This window comes from Rhipicephalus sanguineus, chromosome 9 (assembly GCF_013339695.2).
Source record: "Rhipicephalus sanguineus isolate Rsan-2018 chromosome 9, BIME_Rsan_1.4, whole genome shotgun sequence".
NCBI classification, from domain to species: domain Eukaryota; kingdom Metazoa; phylum Arthropoda; class Arachnida; order Ixodida; family Ixodidae; genus Rhipicephalus; species Rhipicephalus sanguineus.
In genome coordinates, this window is record NC_051184.2 from 36,905,599 (window position 1) to 36,928,327 (window position 22,729).

General features: G+C 48.3%; 2 protein-coding genes across 2 annotated transcripts; both read right to left on the reverse strand.

Annotated features, from left to right (window-relative positions):
* Positions 1-1,528: 1,528 nt before the first annotated feature.
* Positions 1,529-3,944, reverse strand: LOC119405448 (calcium-activated chloride channel regulator 4A). The gene has a single exon (XM_037672284.2). The coding sequence runs from the start codon at positions 3,821-3,823 to the stop codon at positions 1,529-1,531; it is 2,295 nt and encodes a 764-aa protein (XP_037528212.2). The 5' UTR covers positions 3,824-3,944.
* A 923-nt stretch (positions 3,945-4,867) lies between these two features.
* LOC119404990 (uncharacterized) lies at positions 4,868-15,003 on the reverse strand. The gene is made up of 4 exons (XM_037671738.1): positions 14,900-15,003; positions 13,736-14,114; positions 11,157-11,311; positions 4,868-8,423 (listed from the first exon to the last, which is right to left on the reverse strand). Exons 2-4 carry the CDS (start codon positions 14,100-14,102, stop codon positions 8,112-8,114), a joined length of 834 nt encoding a protein of 277 aa, XP_037527666.1. The 5' UTR covers positions 14,103-14,114; positions 14,900-15,003; the 3' UTR covers positions 4,868-8,111.
* Between the last annotated feature and the right edge of the window lie 7,726 nt (positions 15,004-22,729).

The following is a 22,729-nucleotide window of genomic DNA, read 5'->3' on the forward strand; positions in this document are numbered from 1 at the left end:
GAAGAAGTCGGCTTTTAGCTAACACTTACACTTCTACTTCTACTAACGTTTCCTACTGGGATATGCCAATGGCTGCTAATGGGGAATGAGAGACAGAAGAATTCGGCTTTTAGTTAACGCGCACGCTGCGAATTTTTTATTGTTCAACAACGCACAGGAGAAATCTCCCACCGGCACCACCTTAGAGGTCAAGATCTGGTACTAGCGTTAAGACTGGTTACGTACTACGACGGGGACGAACGGGTGCCGCTTCAAGGAGCTTCGCCCCTAAAATGCACACACCGAATCAGACACGCGTAAAAGGTCAGAGAGCAAGATGGCATGCTTACGTGGAGAGGTCGCTGTCGTCGCCTCCATTGTTATTGCTATTTCTGTTGCCAGTTCGTTGGTGAAAACGCGCTGCTTTCCGTTGACGGTCGGCTTTCGTCCGCTTCTGGCGCATTCGGCGCGAATTCGCTTCGCAGAAGTTTCAACGGCGTCTGTAATCTCGGAGCGCCCCCGTTAATTGCCCTTTGTTTTTGTTACACTGGCGGTAACGCTCGACATCGTCGGTCGCAGCGGGAACTCGCTCACAAATTACACAAATCAATATACACAAAAGGGGGCGCGAGTAAGCGTTAATGAGGGTCACAGGCTAGATACGTACGCTGTGTTGGGACGAGATTAATTTCACGGTCGTTCCCTTAATCTGATAACGTGTGATAGGCTACAGTGCCATCGTTTCCGTTGTTCGCAATCGATGATCAATTTATGGTGCCAAGGTTTCAAGCTTGACCGCGGTTCTCAAATCAACAATTTATGACGTCACTTTACTCCGTTGTGTCCTGCGATTAATTGGCGTGATGATGATGACGATGATGGTGAGGAGGGGGAGCAGAATACTGTGTGCACAGCTCAAGCTTTGTGAAACTGAAACGGTCAAATTATAGGTAGTTTTTGTCGCCAGAACACCGTCTCCTAACTTCACTATCGGAATCATCTCTAATCTCAACCGTTCCGAGTGGCTGCATAAATATTGTCCTTTCAGGAACCGGAAAACTGGAATTAGGTCGTTTTAGCTGCGACAATGCTCGTGGTCCTTTGATACCTTTACGATTCCTGAATGACACATACGGCTACGACGCTTTGTGAAGAAATGAAACATGTATTAACACTAAAGTGGCGAGTTGCACGTGTTGTAACATCTTTTGAAAACACTGCAGCGCAATAAACAGACAAGGACGAAACAATGCAATGTTCAGCGCTTGTCGTTTTCGTTTTGTTTCGTCCTGATCTGTTTATTACGCTGCGCTGTTTTGAAAACATGTATTAACACTGCTGTATTCTTTTTTTCCCAGAGACGTGAACATTTGCCACAAGGCGTCAAGACACCCATCTGTTTTGTGCAGCTGCCCTGGCGGGCCATACCACTCACTTTGACTGCTGTTTCGAACCAATTTAAAAAGAAAGCTTTAACGCGAGGAAAAAAATACAACTTCATCTCTAATACTAGACACATCTAGACAAACATTCGTTCTGGTTTCGCGTCTTAAGTAAAAAAGATTCTATTAAGGCGACTGCGTTGATTCACAATGGGCCTTGGTCGTAAGACGATGGGCCTCGCTGAACTTCCTGGCTTCTGCTTGTCCGCGCCCGGTTGGGTTTGCGCTGGTCGTATGCCAGGGTGCGTAGCTCTCGCCACGTTGGACAGCGGCGACTGGCGGCCCTGCACATCTTGGGTTCGCACTGCCAGGTAAAGGGTGAAGGCGCCGCCGTCCGGTGGAAACAGGCGCGCCGGTACCAGCACGACGACGCGGTGACGCTTCCGGGCTGCCAGCGGACTCAGGCTTCCCCTCAGCAGGTCCGTGTCCCTGATCTGGAAGGCTCGCCGGAAGTTCTCCTCCAGCTCGCTTCCGCGTCGACTACAGCGCAACTCCACGTGCTCCACGACGCCTGCGTCCAAGTGCGAGCCCATGGCCGTCCACGTGAGCTCTAGCATCCACCGTGGTCCTCGCACCATGGACGCCTCGACCAACAAGTCCGAGATGGCACCCGGTCCAATGGGGCTGCGCTCCCGGTATCCAACCAGCTGGAACGAACCAGCGTCGACGTACCTCTCGAACATGGGACACGGTTGGCCGGCCTCGGGAGCCAGGGGCGCCCACTGGTCCTCAGACCCGGTGTCCTCCGCCAGGTCGGTCAAGCGGTAGGCCTTCTTAGGCTGTACCACCAGGTTCGGCGGCTTTCGTGCTAGGTCCGCGAGAGAGCTGCGGCAGACGTGGGGCAGCGTAGTGCGGGCGTTGCTCTCGTCGCCCGCAGCGCGCACCACCAAGCGGTACCGTCCCACGCCCGAGTGGTCCGTGAAGAAGGCCGAGTAGATGCCGTCACCCGCACTCGTGTCCGCCCCGAGGCCGTCGTCGTGGAGCGTGATGACCACGTGCCTCCGTCGGGGCCGGCTCACCGAAGCCCACACCGAGGCTCCAACAACCACGTGGTTCCCTCTGGTGAGGCGAGCGTGCAGACTGGCCACTGCCGGGTAGGCGACCCACGGCGCCGACGCTTGAGCCCGTAGCTGTATCGCCGACTTGTTCCGCGCTGTGTATGACGTCACAAGCAGCATCACGGTGGACGTCGCCGCACCGCCCGTGCCGCCGCCGCTGATAGGAGACACTTGCACCGTCCAGCGGCCAGGTTTCATGGTCGGGAAAGAGAAGACCACGGACTGCGTTCGAAGTACGTCCTTGGTGCACTCGGGACTCGCCTCGTCGTACAACTCGTCGTCAGGGTCGCGAATGCGCACGGCGAGGAATTCGACCGCACGGCCTACGACTGCCACGCGGCCGTCCGCACCGAGGGAGGCGTCGATGACGAAAGGAAGCTGGCGATCGCCGCGTACCCGAAGCTCCTCCCGACGCACGATGACTTCCCGTTGGTCGGCTTGGCTAAGCTGCTGCGCCGCGTCAGCCAGTGCGTCGTCTAGGAGTGCGGTGTAAGCGTCCCCTTCGCTCGGAACCCAAAAACTCAGGCCACCCATCCTGGAAGCGAGCAGCTCCAACGCGGGATCGGCGCGTGACCCCAGAGCCACCGTACTAAGAATGATTCCCGTGTCCCATGCTTCGATTGCAGTTTCGTTCTTCCCTCCGAGTGACGCTTCGTGCGTTACAAGCACCGCGATCGCTCCCGCGGGGTGGGAGCCTTTCAGCAGCTGGGCAGTGCGGTCGAGTCCCCTCGACGGGTTTACGCCTGCTCGACCACAGCCGTAAGGTACAAGAAGTCTCAGGGCCCTCCTCGAGCGCGACCCGAGTTTCGTCAGGTTGGCGAGGACGTGCGCCTCGTCTTCGGCAAGCGCAATTAGCGCAAGCTGCGCGCCGTCCGGCAACCGAGACTGGATAAAGCGTGACACGGAATGATGCACCTGTCGCATCCAACCTCCACGACACATTCCTTCCGAGGCGTCCAGTAGGAGAACGACTCGCGTGGTGACGTTCTCCTTGGGCCTCACGAACCGGAAACGAGGCTCTCTGGGCGAGCGGTTCGGCTCTCGCTTCAGCGTGAAGTCTTCGTGAGAGTAGATGATCTCCGACGTACTTCTTCTCTGGCACAGGACGTTGTGCTGCGTGGGAAGGTACCTGGCCGCTGTCGGATTGTTCGCTGCCGCGTATGGCATCCGCAGTAAACCCATCAGCGTCTGCCTGTTGCTGAGTTGAAGGAACAGGTGGCAGTCAGGCCTAATCATTCCCATGTGCGTCGCCGCGCATCTGCTTCCGTCGGACAGAGAGAGCATGCCGGACAGACCCTTCGACAGGCTCACGGGAAACACGGTGTCGTTGTCAGTCACAGCCATAGGAAAGCGCTTGCTTCCCGGAATGCCGATCTCGTCAAAGATCCCGTAACGGAATCGCGGCCAAAGATGCACAAACTCGTGTTCGGGTGCGAGGCTGTCGAGTGCTGCGGAGCCGCGGCGGTCTCGCTGCTGCTGCTGCTGCTGCTGCATGATGGCCGCTTCTGGAACAAGGAGCATCTCGCCGGGCATACCACAAGGCAGTGGCTGCACCAGCTCCATGCGAGGCTTCGTGTTGCCGTTTGACGGCACCACGCGGACCTGGGCGACCTGGTAGAAGTCGGCGTCCAGCTCGCCGTAGTACCTCCGGTAGCGCCAGGTACTGGGCACCTGTACCGTGACGCTGTCTATCCACGTGCGTCCGGTCACCTCGCGTAGCTCGCGGGAGGCCCGAGTAAAGAACCGCTGCAGGTTCTCGAGGAAGAAGTCCTGTTCCGAGACGTTCTTATGTATGGCTACTAGCAGGTGCACTTCGCCGGCTGTTCGCGCACTCTCGGCACTGCAAGAGGCCATCGCAAACGCCAAGCAGAAAGCGGTGAATCCGCGAAGTCCCATTGCGAAGCTGTCGATATGCCTAATTGTTCCACCGCAAATTGCGGCTCCCTCTGACATCAACGGATCGATGACGTCAGCTTGAATTTGATTGGTTGGTTTATCAGCTCACACGAAATGGCACACACCCACTATGAGGTTATGCCAACAGCTGGGCGCCGCTAGAGTAGAAAAAGTAAAAGATATCACTCAAAGCGCAAAAAGCAAAATTATTTTTCAAATAAAGTTTTATTTTTTTTGTACAAAGCAACCAATTCTTGGTCAATCCTTCATGGTGGGTATAGATAAAACATGCGTAGACGAAACAAAGGCAAGTACTTAAGGATTCGCATATTAAATGCAGTGAGTCATGGATGATGACTATCATTCCTAATGGAACGCACCCACTATGGGAAATAGGCCAAGAATATGATATTATTGGAAAAATAGTTATATTCGTGAATTTTAATAATTAGAATAAAGAAGAGGATAGACGAGCACTTCTATTCGGCCATTTCACACTGGCTGACAAGGATTATATTAGTTAGAAATACCCGGGCTTCGGAGTCTCTTTCAGTCACGGTGAAAATTTGTTATGGTATCGCTAATTGTTTCACGAAAGTAACTACGTGCCGACAACATCGACAACCCGAAGGAGACATTCACCGTCAGAATAAGACTTGATTCCCATAGTCGTCATCGGTAAGTCACGTTTGCTCAAACACATTCTATAGAACGTTAGACACGATCCAGGTGCGCCAGTCTAAGGAATACAGGACCTAAATTTCCCTTTAAGGTTTTAAAAACCTGATAACCTGATTGCGGCACATGGAAGAGAACGAATGCAGTCGCGTGAATTGTAGTGCACTAGGGTGATAATGATAAAAGAACGCCAGCATTTTAATGTAGTTTCGTCATTTTCTAGTGGTTCCTTCCCATTCATATCAACACGTAGTTAGTAGTTTTTATTCATGTTGTATTACGAATCACATCAATACACACCTGTAGTCACTATTCCTTATTGTCAATGACAACATCGTTCTCAGAACTTTCCCACACAATCTCAACGTTCTATTTTGTTCTCTTGTATATTTCTCCCCATTCTTTCCGGATTTTCTGTAGTTTCTTCTTCATCCACATGGGTCCTGTTTGCCGCAAGTCACCTTTTCTTTAATATAACATGTAGCTCTTTACACGAGTGGAATTGCACACACTTAGACAGGGATAGAGTAAGCAACACGACACAAGCCCAACTCCGCCCCTGTCTTGAGTGTGTGCCTTTCCATTCACGTTATAAATCAACAAGCCCCAGCTACTTTACTCCTCGTATTGCTATTTTCCATTGTTGAGCTCTTTCTACACAGCCAAATGATTACTTAATGGAGCTTTCAGGCTACAACCTTTTGTTTTTAACATGAACGTGTTTTACGCCGGGGTCTTCCAAGACTTTCATGACGTATTTCCGTCACGGAAATACGTCAGCAAAATGAACGCCATGAGATGGCAAAGAAAGAAAAACTATACGAAAAGGTTCCGTAACAGGAGCTGAACCCACGACCTCTCAGTCCACGACGATGGTTGCTGGAGGTTTATTTTCATTTATTTCGTCACCGTCGGGCACGCATGAAGCGAGCAATAGAGCAATTCAATAAAATTTCTCAAGTATACGTTCATATACGTGTCCTTGTCACAAGCCGTGTAAACACACACGTCAAACATGGAACTCTTATGCAAAGTCACAGGCTGCGACCCTCGGCGATTCTGTTTGTTTGTCGAACGAAATAGGTCAAAGTTCATTTCCCTGTTAAAGTTAGCAGCGTCTGCTTTACGCGTACCTGGAATCGGTGGAGAAATTATCAGACGACGCTCATCAACACCTTCAACTAGGATCAATTGTGTGACTGTTGGTTACAATGCCGGTCTTGTTACTTTGCTTTGCTCGTGTAAATTGCTTGCTAGTGTAAATCAGTTTCATTACTAGTGTAAATCGGGATTCACGCACCGTTGCAAAAAAGCGATCACGGGAAAACAGCTTATTCAGCATAAATCTTCTTTGTAATAAAATATTCTCTAACACATTTATTTTCTGAATCACCCCTTACATTGAGCGCCGCGACTTTTACACCTAACAAAAACAAGCTACAACAGCGCAACCTGCACAGCTTTCGCTGTCGTTTCAGTAAAAATGCGACTTACTCCTGAAAAAGTGTCTAAAATTGAGTTTACGGTCATCCAACCTGGCTTCAACTGCCCGTTGTAAACAAACCGAAGCTCTCACATTCTTTGTATGTTTGTCAGTTTACAAGAAGTCTACTTGAGTTAATATCGCTGTCACGAATTCATAAACAAATTACCTTCTTTCGTGCCAGCCTTTATTTACATTGTTTCGTTTATTAGTATTCTTCATTACAGCTTTGGAAAAGAAGTTTGTTTTCTGAATTCCACAGTTGAACACCGCAAAGCTGTAATATATCGGTTCAAGCATATCGCCCCCGCCCCCCACCCCTTACTTATGTCTGTCTACCCCGTTCAGATTGTGAAGAAGGTCCCCGTAGCGGGACCGAAACGTCTTTGTCTTTTGTGTTTTTAATGATCGGTCGGCGCCTGATTCTTCCACCATGAACTTTCCCGACTAGACGGGTTTTCGTCGAACCCTGGATTTCAGCTATCTACCTCACGCGTATGAATCGGCAAATTATAGCTTTCTAACGCTAACAGTTTTAATCTCAAAATCTCAAATTGCGCCAGTAAAGAAAGGTCGCACAAGAGCATCGCGGGACACTTCAATTGCGTATACTGCGAAAGCCATTCTACTGCACTGATATCAATTTATCGCTAAGGAGAGATATCGAGCGTGACTATAACCTCAACCCATAATAACAAGAAGAAAACACACAGCCGACCAACGTACAAGTCTTGTCAACGTGTTAGACGTCTTGGCCGGCACATTGATTGAGTGATCGTTTATCTAACAGAAACATAATCGTGAATTTTTGTTATTACTGGGCGACCGCACGCCTGTTGTAGGTGAGTAGAATAAGTAATTAGGCAACGACTTGTCCAGTCGGTAAATATATTCGAACAGGTATTGCAAGAGTGTGTATAGACGTAAATACGTGCATAAGCCAACAAGATGTTACGGATCTATGCATATAATCATTTTAACAACGAATAATGCAAATTTGTCACACTTTCCTTAGTTAAGCAATGCTTACGTACCAAGGCGAAGCGCCCACTCCATTAAAAACACCTATTTCATCAGCGTACGGTACTGTACTATTTGCTAATACGACTGTACACCTTGACTATGAAAGATCACGTTCCAATTACCGATTGAAAATGCGCCAATCCGGCCTCTCCGTTGACCTCTGCTCTAAATTAAAAGAAAACAAAATACAAAAATAACGTTTTGAAACGCAAATTGGCGTGACGCCGAATTCAATCAGCATGTAAGCGTTCCCACAGCGCTACGCAATCCGCCTTTGTCATTTTCTTGTGCTGCCCGCTGCTGTTTTGGCTTTTAGTAGGAGCCGGGACAACCGGTATCGCCAGAACGAAAGCCTCCGAGATGAGGAGGCGTTTCGCAACTTTTCCGCTAGGGGAAGGGCGCATGCACCGTGGCATCGTGAAAAAGACGGATTGCGCCATGTAGTTTCCGCTGTATATATACTTGGGTCAACAACACCGCCATGAGTGTAACCGATTACAGGTTTACAGATCCCAGAGCAAAGCAAGCGGTGATATCGCTTTGAGAAACCCGTTAGCGAGGGACCTTGGTTAGCCCGTTAGCGAGGGTGGTCTGCGGGTGTCGTAACGACAACACGACTGCATCGTACGTGGGAGGTTGGTGTGCTTGCTGTGAAGGAACATCTACTGTTACGGTGTGTGGCTCCTCCTTTTGGGATCCACACGCAGTAACTCTTCCGACGAAGTGACCGTCCACGGTTGTCGAGTCGATGGCGCTTCCGTAAGGCGGTGGTGGGTCATTCGACACGCTGTGGGGTATTCCAAACGGCCCGCCTTTGGATGCAGTGTAGGCAGGGGGTTGTGCTTGTACATCCAGTGGGTTATCCTGCGAATAAAAAGCCTGTCTACATTCCGCACTTTTATGACACAGCAAACACTAAAAACAAAACTTGCCAGAAGAAAAAAAACAGCCAGTTAGACGCCGTGAAAGCCGTCGGAAAGCGAAGTTGTAAGCACGCTATTGTATGTAAGGGTAGACCAGGGGTCTCAAACACGCCGCCCGCGAGCCGCATGCGGCCTGCGGACCTTTCGCTAGCGGCCCGGCCAGTACATGAGTGATTACGTCCCATTTATCTTTTTTCTTGATAAGTATGTTTACTAGCTACACAGATGCATAGATCGCTAAAAAATGTGGAGCTCACTCAGACTCACTCATGAAATGTATCTTGCCCTTAGAACTCACTCGGACTCAGCATAATTTTCCTCAACCGGACTCACTCGGACTCCGACTCACTAAAGTTTTCCTCAGCCGGACTCACTCGGACTCAAGCTCTCCAAAATATTACTTACGCGGACACACTCGAACTCAGACTCACGGCTCCGTCTGAGTGAGTCTAAGTGAGTAGACTCATGAGTCCGTTAGCGCATAATTAGCTTTTTAAACCATGGTGTCAACGCCAATATCTCGCATAAATGGTGCTCTACCTGGCGCCTTTTGATCTCGTACCTTCAGACATGAGATATCAGTGGTAGCGATCCAGTAATGACATTTTATTGAAAGAGATGACTCACACGAGATATTTTTATCGAGAACTACTTGTGAAAGAGTTCTCGAGGGGGGCGAGGGGTCACCTGCCCCTCCCCCCCCCCCCTCCCCTTCCGTAACTCACGCCTCTGATCAATAAATATTGAGCGGGCGTATCAACACCAGCTTTTTGAAGTATGTGTGAGTCGACGGGAGTATAAACATGAGCTGACACAAGGCTGATATTGATGCTGAAGTTGTTGAGATAGAACCATAGGTCGGCAAAAAAGTGCGGAGCTCACTCAGACTCATTCAAGAAATATATTTTGCGCTTAGGGCACACTAGGACTCAGACTCAACAAATTTTTTTCTCAACCGGACTCACTCGGACTCACACTCACTGAAATTTTTCACAGCCGGACTCACTCGGACTCAAACTCACCGAAATATTACTCACCCGGACTCACTCAGACTAAGACTCACGGCTCGATCTGAGTCTGAGTGAGTCGAATCATGAGTGAGTTTGCTGATGCACATATGTAACTGGTTTCAACCATTTGTTTTGTGAGACACCCGATAAGGTCACCCCGTATTTCAGTCGTTCTGGAGATCAGTATGATATGTTTCCTGGAACCTAACGTTAGAGTCCTTTCAGAAATGGCCCACATATGAGATATGGGTAATGCCTTCTCCTAAATGGCAACATTAGCTCGCATTTTGTTCAACTCTCTCCCCACCCCCCTCCCTCCGTTGTAGCCTGCTTCACCGCACCGGCCCCACGGGAGACTAAATTTTAAATTTCGTGACTGCGGCCCACTAGCAGAGGTGTGACCCCTGCGGTGGACGAAGACAGCTTAGTCTCTTTTCCAGCGTCATCATCAGCATTATTTAGCGTCATCATTTCGTTTTATTCACTTCTTGATTCACTCCCCCTCTGGTCACATGATCTGCGTGAGGCCTTCTACTACTACAGCTACTACTACAACAACTACTACTACTGCTACTACTACTATTACTACTACTATTACACCTACCCCTACTACTACTACTACTACTACTACTACTACTACTACTACTACTACTACAACTACTACTACCAATAAACTACCACTACTACTACTATTACTGTTATTACTAATACTACTGCTACTACTGTTACTACTACTACTGCTACACCTACTAGTACGACTGCTACTACTACTATTACTACTACTACTACTACTACTACTACTACTACTACTGCTACTGCTACTACAACAACTACTACTACTGCTACTACTACTACACCTACTAGTACGACTGCTACTACTACTATTACTACTACTACCACTACTACTATTACTACTACTACTACTACTGCTACTACAACTACTACTACTGCTACTACTACTACACCTACTAGTATGACTGCTACTACTACTATTACTGCTACTACCACTACTACTACTACTACTACTACTACTACTGCTGCTGCTACTACAACTACTACTACTGCTACTACTACTACACGTATACTAGTACGACTGCTACTACTACTATTACTACTACTACCACTACTACTACTACTACTACTACTACTACTACTACTGCTACTACAACTACTACTACTGCTACTACTACTACACCTACTAGTATGACTGCTACTACTACTATTACTACTACTACTACTACTACTACTACTACTACTACTACTACTACTACTGCTGCTACTACAACTACTACTACTGCTACTACTACTACACATACTAGTACGACTGCTACTACTACTATTACTACTACTACCACACTACTACTACTACTACTGCTACTACAACTACTACTACTGCTACTACTACTACACCTACCAGTAGGACTGCTACTACCACTATTACTACTACTACCACTACTGCTACTACTACTACTACTACTGCGACGACTACAACGGCACAGGGTAGACTAAGACAGCTTCGCTATAAAACAGCGATGAAACGAAAAATGGTACATGTGACTCGACTTCAATCTCTGTTTCATTTGCGCGATTATAACAAATCTGGTATAGACACTGCGCTCGTAACACACTGGCACAGCGATTATAAAGAGCGCAGTTTGCCGTACCTCTTTCTTGGCGCACCGGCAGCCGCGGCAGAAGCACCACACCATGGCGAACAGGGAGGCGACGACGAGCAGGCTGGTCGCGAGGAAAACTGTCGCCAATACAGCTCGGCCCAGTGCCGAGGCTTGGACGTGAAACGACCGCACCGCCACGAACTCTGCGACGTAGAAAAACGATTCCCGCAATGCGCGGCGTCATTCCGGGCGCATGCTTCAAGGCATGCTTCTCGAAACATTTCAGCTCTAGCGTTAGAGGGCCCCTCACCACACCGCGCTCAAAGACGAGGGAGTGGTTTCCTCCTCGCCTTCGCTACCCTTCCTACAGGCACGGTGCTACAGGCCATATCTCCCCCTCGCCACTTATTCCTTAAGAGCACGTGTACCATGTCAGCACTAAGCGTTGACCATATCAAGATTTTGCGCTGGTCGGCTACACGCTGTTACCTCCGTTTGCACAGTCGGAAACACAGAACATGAAATGAAATCAGTTGATCGCGCACGATAGTCACGCGAGGCGAGGAAGAACGGATGGGCGGCTGCATGGTAAAGCAATGCAGGAGACGATTCCCATTTGATATTTCGCGTATATGGGCCACGCGAGAGTACGTACTATACAGACGTAACGGGAATCACCGTTCTGCGTCACAAAATGCGCCAGAAAGACGAGAATAGCCAGGAGAGAATATTGCGCTCGCTTTTTTTTTTTTTTCAGAGCCTGGTGAGGGGCCCTTTAAATGAAGTTCTTAGCTTCGAAACTACCGAACAGGAGAGTGTCCTCATCGTTTACAGTGCTATGAATAAGGATTTCAATTGCGGTGTCTCTGTACGGATGGGCAATCGTACTTACGCATACGCGCGGTCACTAACGACAACGTAGAAGTTCTTAACAAAGCGATTAATGTAAATGCACTGACCTGCTATAAAAAAAAAGAAAGACAGTATGAGACACTTCGCTAAGGAGAGCCAAGTGAGAGATTATTGTACCTAAATAATAATAATTTATGGAACTTTACGTGCCAAAACCACAATTTCATTATGAGGCACGTCGTAGTGAGGGGCTCTGGAAATTTCGACCACCTGGTGCTTTTTTAACGTACAACGCAAGTGTTCCCTTTAACAGTGGACCCGTCTGTACATTGACATCGCCCAGTACACGGGCCTCCAGCATTTTGCCTCCATAGACATGCGACCGCGGCGGCCGGGATCGAAGCCGCGGCTTTCGGGTCAGCAGCCAAGCACTGCATCTGCTATACCACAGTGGCGGACTATTGTATTCTAGTCGGGGTTGTATGGCATCGCATTACGGGGTTGTATGACGTCATTGTATGACGTATGTATGACGGGGTTGTATGGCATCGTTCAGTAGCATCAATTTAGTATATACAATTCTAGGTTACACGAGAAGGACGAGATTTCAGTTCTCACTGATGTCAGCGACTGTGAATTTTATCACCTCAAGGCCCCCAGCCCAATAAGAGCTAGCCAAAGCTTCAACTTGTATAAATATAGTAGTTCAGTTTCATTATGTGGCATATCATTCATAACGTGTCAATATGAAAATTATTTCTGTAATTGTGAAGACTGGCCTGATGCGACTAAAATATTTATGCTACGGTTGCCAAACTTATTTTGCGAGATTTCGAAAGTATTTCCCATAACAAATGTAAGTTCACAAGGGTCAATAAATACTGTTATCATCTATAAATGAAAGGAATTATTTGCTGCAATAGCTTCTAAACGAAGCAGAATAGGTGTCATTCACCCAAATGTGTACATTTCGTGACGTCACGGTACAGCCTCTGGTCACACCAGAGCAGTACATCGCGACCTCTTGAAAGCAATATGAATGCACCATCCCCCACTCGATGTTATATGCAGCGATCGAATGCTGCGGCTATGAATGACTCACCTCCATCCTCCCGGATATCTCTACAACAAACTTATACGAATTGGTCATGCGGGTCTTCCTGGTGCTAGTGACATTGCACAAGACGGAGTTAGCCTGACGCAACTGTTAAACCAAGTCATCATCTCCCTTGTTAATGCTGGTGTGTCACCAAACGTTGATCGAAACAGGGCCTAGGAAGAACGCAATATACAGGTTGCAAACTAATTTCCTAATTGTCCGGTGCTCTTCAGGGAATCATACTTTCTGGCTTGCTGAGTAGAGGCCACCGTTGAAGTACTTGTGGGTTTGGCACAATTCAGGCAAACGTAAGGCGCACACTGTAGTGCGTGGTACTGCTGTTTTACATTCGCGGCGATATTTCAATCCTTCCCCCCCGAATTTCTTTGTCTCAGTCAATTTACGTAATTTCGATTGAGTAATGCTTAGTGACCCAGAAGGTACCCCTCGACATTTTGACAACACTGTATGCATATTGTTTCGGATGAAAACTTGGATGCTTTTCGGTACTTTGAGTTGAACTGAAAACAAAGTTCGTCGACCTCCTGTCACAGTGATTTCGCTGTAAGCCTGCATCTTCATTCCTACAAAACGCGACACAACAGTCACTCATTCACCACAAAGTATATCTTGCGGGGTTTCCCGGTCAATTAAGTTCGCGGCGGAACCAACTTACTTTTAGATATATGGTAGAAGCACATGCTCCTCGGATGCGGAAGAACTCGGTCACTCTCGCTGCGCTTCGGGTTCTCGTGCTCACTCCCGGCGAGTGCATCTTCCGAAGTCGCTCGAGGCCTGAACAACGTCTCGAACGGTGACGCTGTCGAGGAAGTGGTTAAAGACACTCCGCCTCGGCCGTGACCGTAGGTGACAGTATCATCCGTCACGATGTTCTCGTGACTGGTGCCGTGAACCGTGGCAGTGACCGCAGCTCCCCCGACTCCAGACGCGAGCATACAGGAAGTTAGTGACGTCAGGCAAGTGATTTGGGTCAACAGGCGCCATTTTCTGTGGGACTGCATCGTCCGGCCAGGAGGGCGCATGCCAGTCACTTCCTGTGAGATGAAAGGTTTTGTCGATATCACGAAATCAAACGATGTTAGTGTGTTCATTGTTGTACAACTGAACACATGATGGTAGGACTCTAGATCAATAACGCCGAGGTAAACCTTTGTACGGCATCGTTTAGTAGCATCACTTTAGAGAAGTGCCACATTAAGGGAACAAGAGGGGATAATTTCGTATGAAACTTGAAACATGTAAATGAATGTGCACAAGATTCTAAAACGAAATCATGGTTGGTCACAACCTGTAGAATAAATGCAAGCTCCGCCCCCGGAACTGAAGCGCGCCTGCCATTCATCTAAGCAAGAGTCGTACTGGGTGGTTTCTGTTGTAAACATGACGACTTTCTCGCTGCTAATTTAAATACTACGCATTTAAGTAATTAAAGGTTCGTCTTCTCTACTTAAAATATATCGCTTCCCCGAGACGTGATGTCTGAATTTTTGCTGAAATTCGCCAGGAAGTTCAATTTCTCGACCGAAAACCAACGACATGAACATGCGTCCGCATGGGAAATTCACCGACCTGAAATAAGCAAAGCGGGCTTGACGTCACGGCAATTAGCAAATGCACTTGAATGGGGCATGTACGCAAATTTTCTCTGGGTGGGAGAAAGACGATTGTGGGCAGAGCTTACATTTATTACCGTGTATAGAGTAAGTTCTACGAACAATCATACCAGGTTACTGTGTGTCGGAGTAGTTCTATGAGTCTTACATCACGTGTGAAATTCTCTCGAATGAATCTACGTAATACGAAATACTCGAAGGTTTACCTTTGAAGGACTCGGCGAGCTGCGCTGGCGGCAACGCCTTGTTGCCGAGGGCTGGAGTCTTCCCGCAGGTGAACGCCGGCTGCAGCGGCGCGGTACAACTTTTTTTCTTCAGATGCGATACGGGCGCGCGCGCACTATCGTTACCCAACATTCCTGGTGTTTGTCAAGAGTAAACGACGTCGTTCTCTATCTGCCCGCACGTGACGATTGCGAGGAAAACGACTCGAGCCGGCGGTCGCCGGAGAGTGTCTCTCACCTGGTGAGATACCTTTGGCGGCCTCTTGAAAGCGCGAAGACGCGAACACGTGCATCCTATAAAGGGGTACTACAGCGCTTGGCGTCGGTGCTCTACGGTGACTCGTAGTTGCATCGGCTTGCCAGCGAATGAAGCGACAAGGGCTGGTTTTACAGCGAAACTGCCGACGTCGTTGTCTTAGTAGTAGTAGTAGTAGTGGTAGTAGTAGTAGTAGTAGTAGTAGTGGTAGTAGTAGTAGTAGTAGTAGTAGTAGTAGTAGTAGTAGTCATCACGCAGGTCACGTTACCAAAAGCGGGGGGGGGGAGATAAAGAAATAAGAACGAAATGGTGATGGTGATGCCGGAGATTATGATGGCGATTTAAGCGATGATGAGAATGATGATCATGCACGTGACTCTGCTAGCCAATCACGCACACTCGCGCGCTTACAGCATCGCTGTACAGTGGTTTTCACGGCGTGGAACTGGTTTAAGATTTTCTTTTTTTTGCTTTTCGCAGTAAATCTGCTGAATCAGCTTTCCTTCAATAGCATGCGTAATCTTGAAGGACCAATATTATTGCTTGACATTCCAATAAGTGTCCACGAAGTGCTGTGTTGGGCTATAGTCGGTGCATAGTTTCCGAATGACATGGCTTATGGTTAAAGGGACACTAAAGTGAAACAAATAATAATTTAGGCTGGAGTTAATGATCTTACTGTCGACAATTTCGTCATGATATGCTTATTAATAGAACAGAAAATGAAGGCCGAAGTTTTCTTTTTAAACTTCGCTCCAAAATCACTGCACATGAACGTCAGCGTGACAGCACAGATTTGAAATTGTGTGTCTGTTTTTTTTCGGTCACATTCGCGTAACAATTTCTGACCACTGATACGCTTTCCCCCTTGGAGGACCATGTGCTTTATTTTTACCGCTTAAAAAATATGTAGGCCCTAGTAGCTGACGTCAAAAATCTGACGTCACAGCGAGTACGTGCCGGAACTTCAATGTGGCGTCATCGCCTCCATTTTCTCTTAGCGCCTTTTCTCGCTTACCAAGCGTGTTCACGCGGCAAGAATCTTGCTTTTTGTATTTTTAGAGGGTACTTTGCTAATGCGATGTATAGACAGACAACTAACTTTATGAGATGGAAATCGTTTTTTTTTTCTTTCGTGCGCCTTTAAAGTGGCAGGAAGTGACTAGGCGTGACAGAGAGGGCCCTTCTTCACTGCTACCTGCCTTGCTCCACATATCCTACGCGAACTGATAAGTCTCGCATCGCCGTGAAATAAACTTTTCTTTATCTGTTCGTGAGCGAGAATCCTTCAATCGCAGCAGCGGTCATTCAGCTATATAGAAATGCATGCGCAGCGTTCCCCATTAGGGAAGCAAAGTCGCACCTTAGCGCCCCCCACTCCCACTTCGTTGGTCGAGTTCGAAAAAAAGCAGGCTTCGCAGTGGACGCAAAAATGAAAATGGCGCGATGACGTGACTCCCACAACGGCCTGCCATTGGTCCTCGGCTTCCCGGGATGAAAATAGGAAGTAAACAACTCTTGGAATGCAGCATCATTGGTCTTCGGTCGCCATTATAGTCAAAAACCTGCATGGTCATAACGAGGGAACAGCACCCCCCCCCCCTCCTTGCACCCCTCGCGTGCACGCCTGTGGCTATATACCTTCAGTCCGTGTTTGCTGAATATTCATGCCACCAGCTTATGCGCATTTGCATGTGCGTTTAGAAGACCATAAAATACGCGTGGGACAGTTCAAATAATTGTCCAAATGACTAGCCCTAACGAACTAAATACCCGATAATGTGTAACAAACCATGCAGTGGAATTTAAACCAAGCACGCTCTCTAACTGAAAGAAAACTTCAACATATGCCGGCCAATTACGTTCGCTCCATCACCATGACGCCCCGGAAAGCAAGGCGAGACAGCTGCATATGCCGCATGTATTCCAACACACACACACACAACAACACACACTATACACGCACGCCACACGTTTACACATGCACCCAAATACACACATAAGCAGGCAAGCTTGCACACGTTCTACACTTCAACCGTCACCGCATTGCAATTCCTCGTTCCTGCGACACGAGTGAACGTATCACGCCGGCGACCCTTATTTGACGGGCGTTGATATGTTCTCCGTATCTTTCTGAGTTGCATATTTGAATGAGAGTTGTAGCACCAACTTCCGCATCATTGTGCTGAGCGGAAGTTGGTCCATGGGCGAATAGCATATTCCACGACGAAAAAAAAAAAATTATTTTCCCAGTGCGGGGTGATGTCAATATCGCTAACAACTGAACAACACCAACTGCAATGGTCGTGGGGCGATCGCCTCACCACATTCAGGAACATCACCCAACATTACAGACTAAACAGACGCAAATTCCCACTACCACACGACAAATTAAACAAAAGACAGGCCGTAACATGGAGAGTATTACAAATAAACACTTACAGGGCTTAAAGTCTCCCTACATTGGAGGGGGGGGGGGGCTCAGAGGGCTGCAACCTATATGCATACATACACACATACATACAGCCCCTTCTTAAGAAATAGAAAGGGGGGTCGGGCCCCCCCGAGCTCCCCCTGACTTTAAGCGATGACTTACCCCTACACGGCGATCCTACGTCTCGGTTACCCGAGCCTATACATGACGGACGCGTGTAAAGCCTGCGGGGAAAGAGCTGCGCTGTCGTATGTGCTTTGGGAATGTGCCCGGAAAGCTAATAGACAGATTTAGTTGGGCGTCCGCAGCATGCCAGCCATTTCCTATGGCAGGCTGCGTCCGTAAAGCTGTTGCGGACGCTCAACTAAATCCGCCCAATGTCGCTACCGCCGCTCACTTGGCGACGCACGTTAGGCAGAGACAAATTCCGAGCTCAATCGTCGCTGCTGTCACCGCACGAGGGCAGGGACCAGCCGCCGCTGCGGCTGCGGTCGCTACTGCCGGTCGCCTCCGTCGGTGTCGCTGCCGCTGGGAAGTGGCACTCACCAGCGACGAGCTGGCAGACCAACTTGGGGCCGTTCGGCAAGACTAAGATGCCGCCCGGGTTCAGGGACTTCGAACCATCACCTGAGGCACCGCCGTGATCATCCACAGAGGGTGGGACGGGACAGAGATTAATCCCCCCCCCCCACGCCCCGCCCGAAAGAAACTGCCCTACTAACCTTGATAATAGTTTATTCATTCATTCCCATGTAATTTTTTTCTTACTCGTACCTGTGGCGCTCGGGCTGAAATCTGCGGACAAAGTAGGCAACGGAAATTAGACGAACAGCGTCAGATATCACTGCTACCTGAGTTCTCATTGATGCTGCCCAAGGGAGTATATTTTGAAGGCATCCTTCCTTTTTGTTGTATTCACAATATGATTGAGGCCGTGATTGGCGTGTACATGCCTTATAGTGGGGGAACTTTGACTTAGGTGCATGGTGGTGACACTCGCAAGTCGGCGTTCGCGTTCTGTAGTGTATTCCTTGGTTAGACATTGTGTTTCGCGCTGCTGAAGCGGATCTCAGGGGCCACGTAGGCAGAAGCACATGATTGAGATTAGTATCTATCTATCTATCTATCTATCTATCTATCTATCTATCTATCTATCTATCTATCTATCTATCTATCTATCTATCTATCTATCTATCTATCTATCTATCTATCTATCTATCTATCCTACGTCGCCTACGTCTGGGCGCACTCGCGTTCGCCTCATTAACTTGGTATTGACCAAAATTGGCACAGGAGGGTTTGAAGGTATGACGAACATGGCTGTCTGGTCATGACATCAATAACGCGAAATTCCTGGCGGCTACTTCATGAAGCCCTTTCATCCAGTCACGTGGGGCTCATACCCGCATACCTCGGGTGGCGGAATGCGGGTATGCGCCACAGGTGATTTGCACAGAGCGTCAAGAAAATGCGACATTAGCCGCGTTGACCCGACGAATCCAAGAATGAAAATGAGGATCGCAGCAGGAATAAAACCCAAGCGTTCTGTGTGGCATTCAGGTATTCTATCACAGAGACACGCCAGGTCTTGAAACTGCTTTGGAAAAAGACCCTATGCGCAAGAATCATGCCGGTGCAACGTCAATTGTGGTTGTAGTGCTGGCTGTCTAATTTTATTACAAGGTAATAAACATTACTTGTGTGCTGTGATAGAGACGTCATGTCGGTTTAACGTCAGTTTTGGTTTCTCTGTTGCCTCCGGTTTTATAACAGTCGAACAAACATTACATATGTACTCCTATGGCTCAGCAAGCGATATCCAAGCGTTGCTCAACCCCGGGGCAATGCACTAACGAATGCTACGTATCATATTCACAGCATCGCACGCGAAATGGGAATCGCACCGTAGCGTACGCTTCATTCCAATAAAACTGACGTCTGTGCTCTCACATGAGTGCTGACGTTACGTCAGACCATAAGTTACCCTTTAAACGCCAGTGTAGTCGGCGCTGCTGGTAAGCGCATGATGCGCACACAACTGCTCCATTTACTCGCACAAAAACGCGTTGATCCACCTTGTAACGCTCGACCCAAAGCCAAAAAACATGCAGCGTAGGCAGCTACTCGCTGACTGCTTCGCATGAAACCGATTCCCACTAGGGAGCCGACATGAACAGGCGGTCATGTAGGCTCCCTAATTCCTACAATGCGTGGGATCTGCAGTATTTTTTTCGATGATGGTGATTTTCGCTACCATTAATTCGTGTTGATGATGACGAATACGCCGACGGCCCCTTTTCCTGTCTTATGAGTCGTTATACGACTTTCGCCTTAATAATTGGTGACGTCACCAAACCCCAAGGACCAGCTGCGGCCGGCGGATTGGGCCCGGGCGTCAGGCTGCAAGCCATGGCTACCTACAACAAGGAAACCACCCTTCTCTGGGCTAAGAGAACACGCGCCTTTTTCCAAAATTAAGTTTAATCCTCTCTCACTCTCTCTCTCTTTCTCTCTGTCAGACAGTGTGCAACCACGTGCGTGTACGGGCCATCGTTTCCGTTACGTAGCGTTACAGAAGATTGGCACAGTTCACCGCTGGTAGCCCTGGAAACTGTAAGGCGGAGGCGGGGACCTGGGTACACCTATTGCCGCCGGATGCTGCGGACCCGGCCACGCCGTGACATACGGATGGGCCCTGCTGCCGGCTACGGAGTCGTAGGACGGTAAGCCGTCGGAGACAGGTTGTAGCAGCTGGACCCTGTACCCGAACTCGTCCTCTTCACGATTCGGCTCGAGTACGGGCGACCCGATGACGAAGGAACCGCCACGACTGCCCTGAATGCCCCAAGGCATGCCAGGTGGACAGTCCTGTTTGACAGAAACAAAGTATCATGTCTTTCAAAGAAACAACTGGAGTTTCATTGACGCTTTTTTAACATTGCAGTAGTAATAAATAGTTCTACATTACTGAAATAAAGAGAAATAAATATATATATATATATATATATATATATATATATATATATATATATATATACAGTCCCGCATTCGGCGAGTACAAAGATTCTCGGTTCACCATATAGCACACATGCAACCACAGTGCACACTTTTCTATGTAGTTCGCTAGATGCTAATCGCAAATAAATCAGTGAAGTTCAAGCAATAACATTCTTCGACTCACTCACTCAGAAGTATAAGTGTGTCTTCAAGAAAACGTTGGAGAACATTTACTGCTTTGTGCTTTATCCCTAATCAGGGGCGTAGTCAGAATTTTTTTCGGGGGGGGGGGGGGGTTCAACCATAATTTATGTATGTTCGTGCGTGCGTTTGTATGTGCGCGTGTATATATATGCAAGCAAAACTGAAAAATTTCGGGGGGGGGGGGGGTTGAACCCCCAACCCTTCCCCCCCCTGGCTACGCCCCTGTCCCTAATGGCCATGGACCTAGTATTTTCTCTAACGAGAATGTTCGCTCCGAGTCCAGCCAGTGGGGTTTCTGTAGAGACAGCACGCACTGCAAAGTGCATAAATATTCATTCACGTTTGCGGAACGCCACGGCGACGACGAGAATTTTGCACGAAAGGGACACTAAAGTGAAACACTAAGTAAGTTCAGAAAGATAGGTTATTATTTCAGAACACTACTGTAATTCATTTCACCGTCATATATTATTTATGAGAAAAGAAAATAAAGCTGAAATTCTCATTTTTTAATATCGTGCCGAAACTTCGGCGTGTGAACGTCCCCATGACGTCATAAATTTCAAAGTCTTTTTGCGTATGTTAGCCGCATTGGTTCAGCGAAATTTTCTGAAAAATTTTATGTTAAAAGACTTTGAGGCCCTCAGAACGCAATGTAAACAATTTTTACCGAGAAACAATTGCCCAGGCGCTGAAAGATGGCGTCAAAATCAATGACGTCATAGCAATATGGTGCATCAACTTCACGGCGGCGGCGCCACGTGTGTTTTATTTTTCAAAAGTCTTCTCGCGGTAATAGTGGTGCTTTCAGTATTGTGGAATTCTACTTTACTAATACGCGAAAGATCGTTGTTCTTTTTAGTGTCCCGTTAAATGCTACGTGCATGGCAAGAATAACGATGCATACGTGTGGCGAATCGCCTGGTGATGGGGACGGCACTATGGTGGTACCGTACGTCGTCGGTAAAGGTGCTGTTCCGGGCACGAGTCTGAGTTGTGCCGACGCCGGCTGAACAGTGGTCTGGCTGGCCTGCACTTGCGTCGTGGACTCGCTAGACTGCGAAGTGTATAGTCAACGTTTACTACACGTAGTCACACAAACGACGGGAGCATTGTTTAAAAGCAGGCACACACTATCGAATATAGAGATATCGTCGTAAGCCACAGCGCTTCTGCCAGTAACGTACAGACCTCTACAAGGAGCATGGCATGCTTCCCCCTTTTTTTTTTTTGTCGCTATACTGGACTGCTGATAGAACTGTTGATTCAAACGAAATATAGTCAAGGTGGTATTTAAATAATGTTTCGTGCTTTTTCCACTAAGTTTTGCCAATTACAGAGCACTCACGTATTGGAAAACTTGATGTAATCATACACGAGGCGTTGACACGATGGCCTAGCATCTCCCTCAGTTTGTCCTCATGCTAAGAAAACTCTGCCACATCATGAAGCCCTATGGCATAGTAGAATCACAATGATACGAAGCCACCGCATATTTGCGCATATTTGTGTGTGTGTCTGTGTGCGTGCTTGCGCGCGCGCGCGCGCGTGTGCGTGTGTGTATGCGCGCGCGCGCTTGTGTGTGTGTGTGTGTGTGTGTGTGTGTGTGTGTGTGTGTGTGTGTGTGTGTGTGTGTGTGTGTGTGTGTGTGTGTGTGTGTGTGTGTGTGTGTGTGTGTGTGTGTGTGTGTGTGTGTGTGTGTGTGTGTGTGTGTGTGTGTGTGTGTGTGTGTGTGTGTGTGTGTGTGTGTGTGTGTGTGTGGAGGGGGGGGGGTAATCGGCCAGATCACTAAATAGATGCTCACCTGCCACAGTGGCCTACTCCGCCCCGGATCGTAGCGTGGTCGGAAGTAGCAGCAGGAGTGGCAGGACGCACAGCACGCCACCGACAGCAGAACCCCTATGCAGCCGCACCAGAATAT

What these genes read in the sequence shown, in the direction of transcription:
- LOC119405448 (XM_037672284.2), bottom strand. Translation starts at nt 3,823, where the DNA reads ATGGCTGTGACTGACAACGACACCGTGTTTCCCGTGAGCCTGTCGAAG.
- LOC119404990 (XM_037671738.1), bottom strand. Translation starts at nt 14,102, where the DNA reads ATGCGCCCTCCTGGCCGGACGATGCAGTCCCACAGAAAATGGCGCCTG. An exon ending in CTTCTACCATATATCTAAAA is followed by an intron (nt 11,312 to 13,735) that starts GTAAGTTGGTTC and finishes TCTACGTCGCAG; the next exon opens with AGTTCGTGGCGGTGCGGTCG. An exon ending in GCCGGTGCGCCAAGAAAGAG is followed by an intron (nt 8,424 to 11,156) that starts GTACGGCAAACT and finishes TTTTATTCGCAG; the next exon opens with GATAACCCACTGGATGTACA.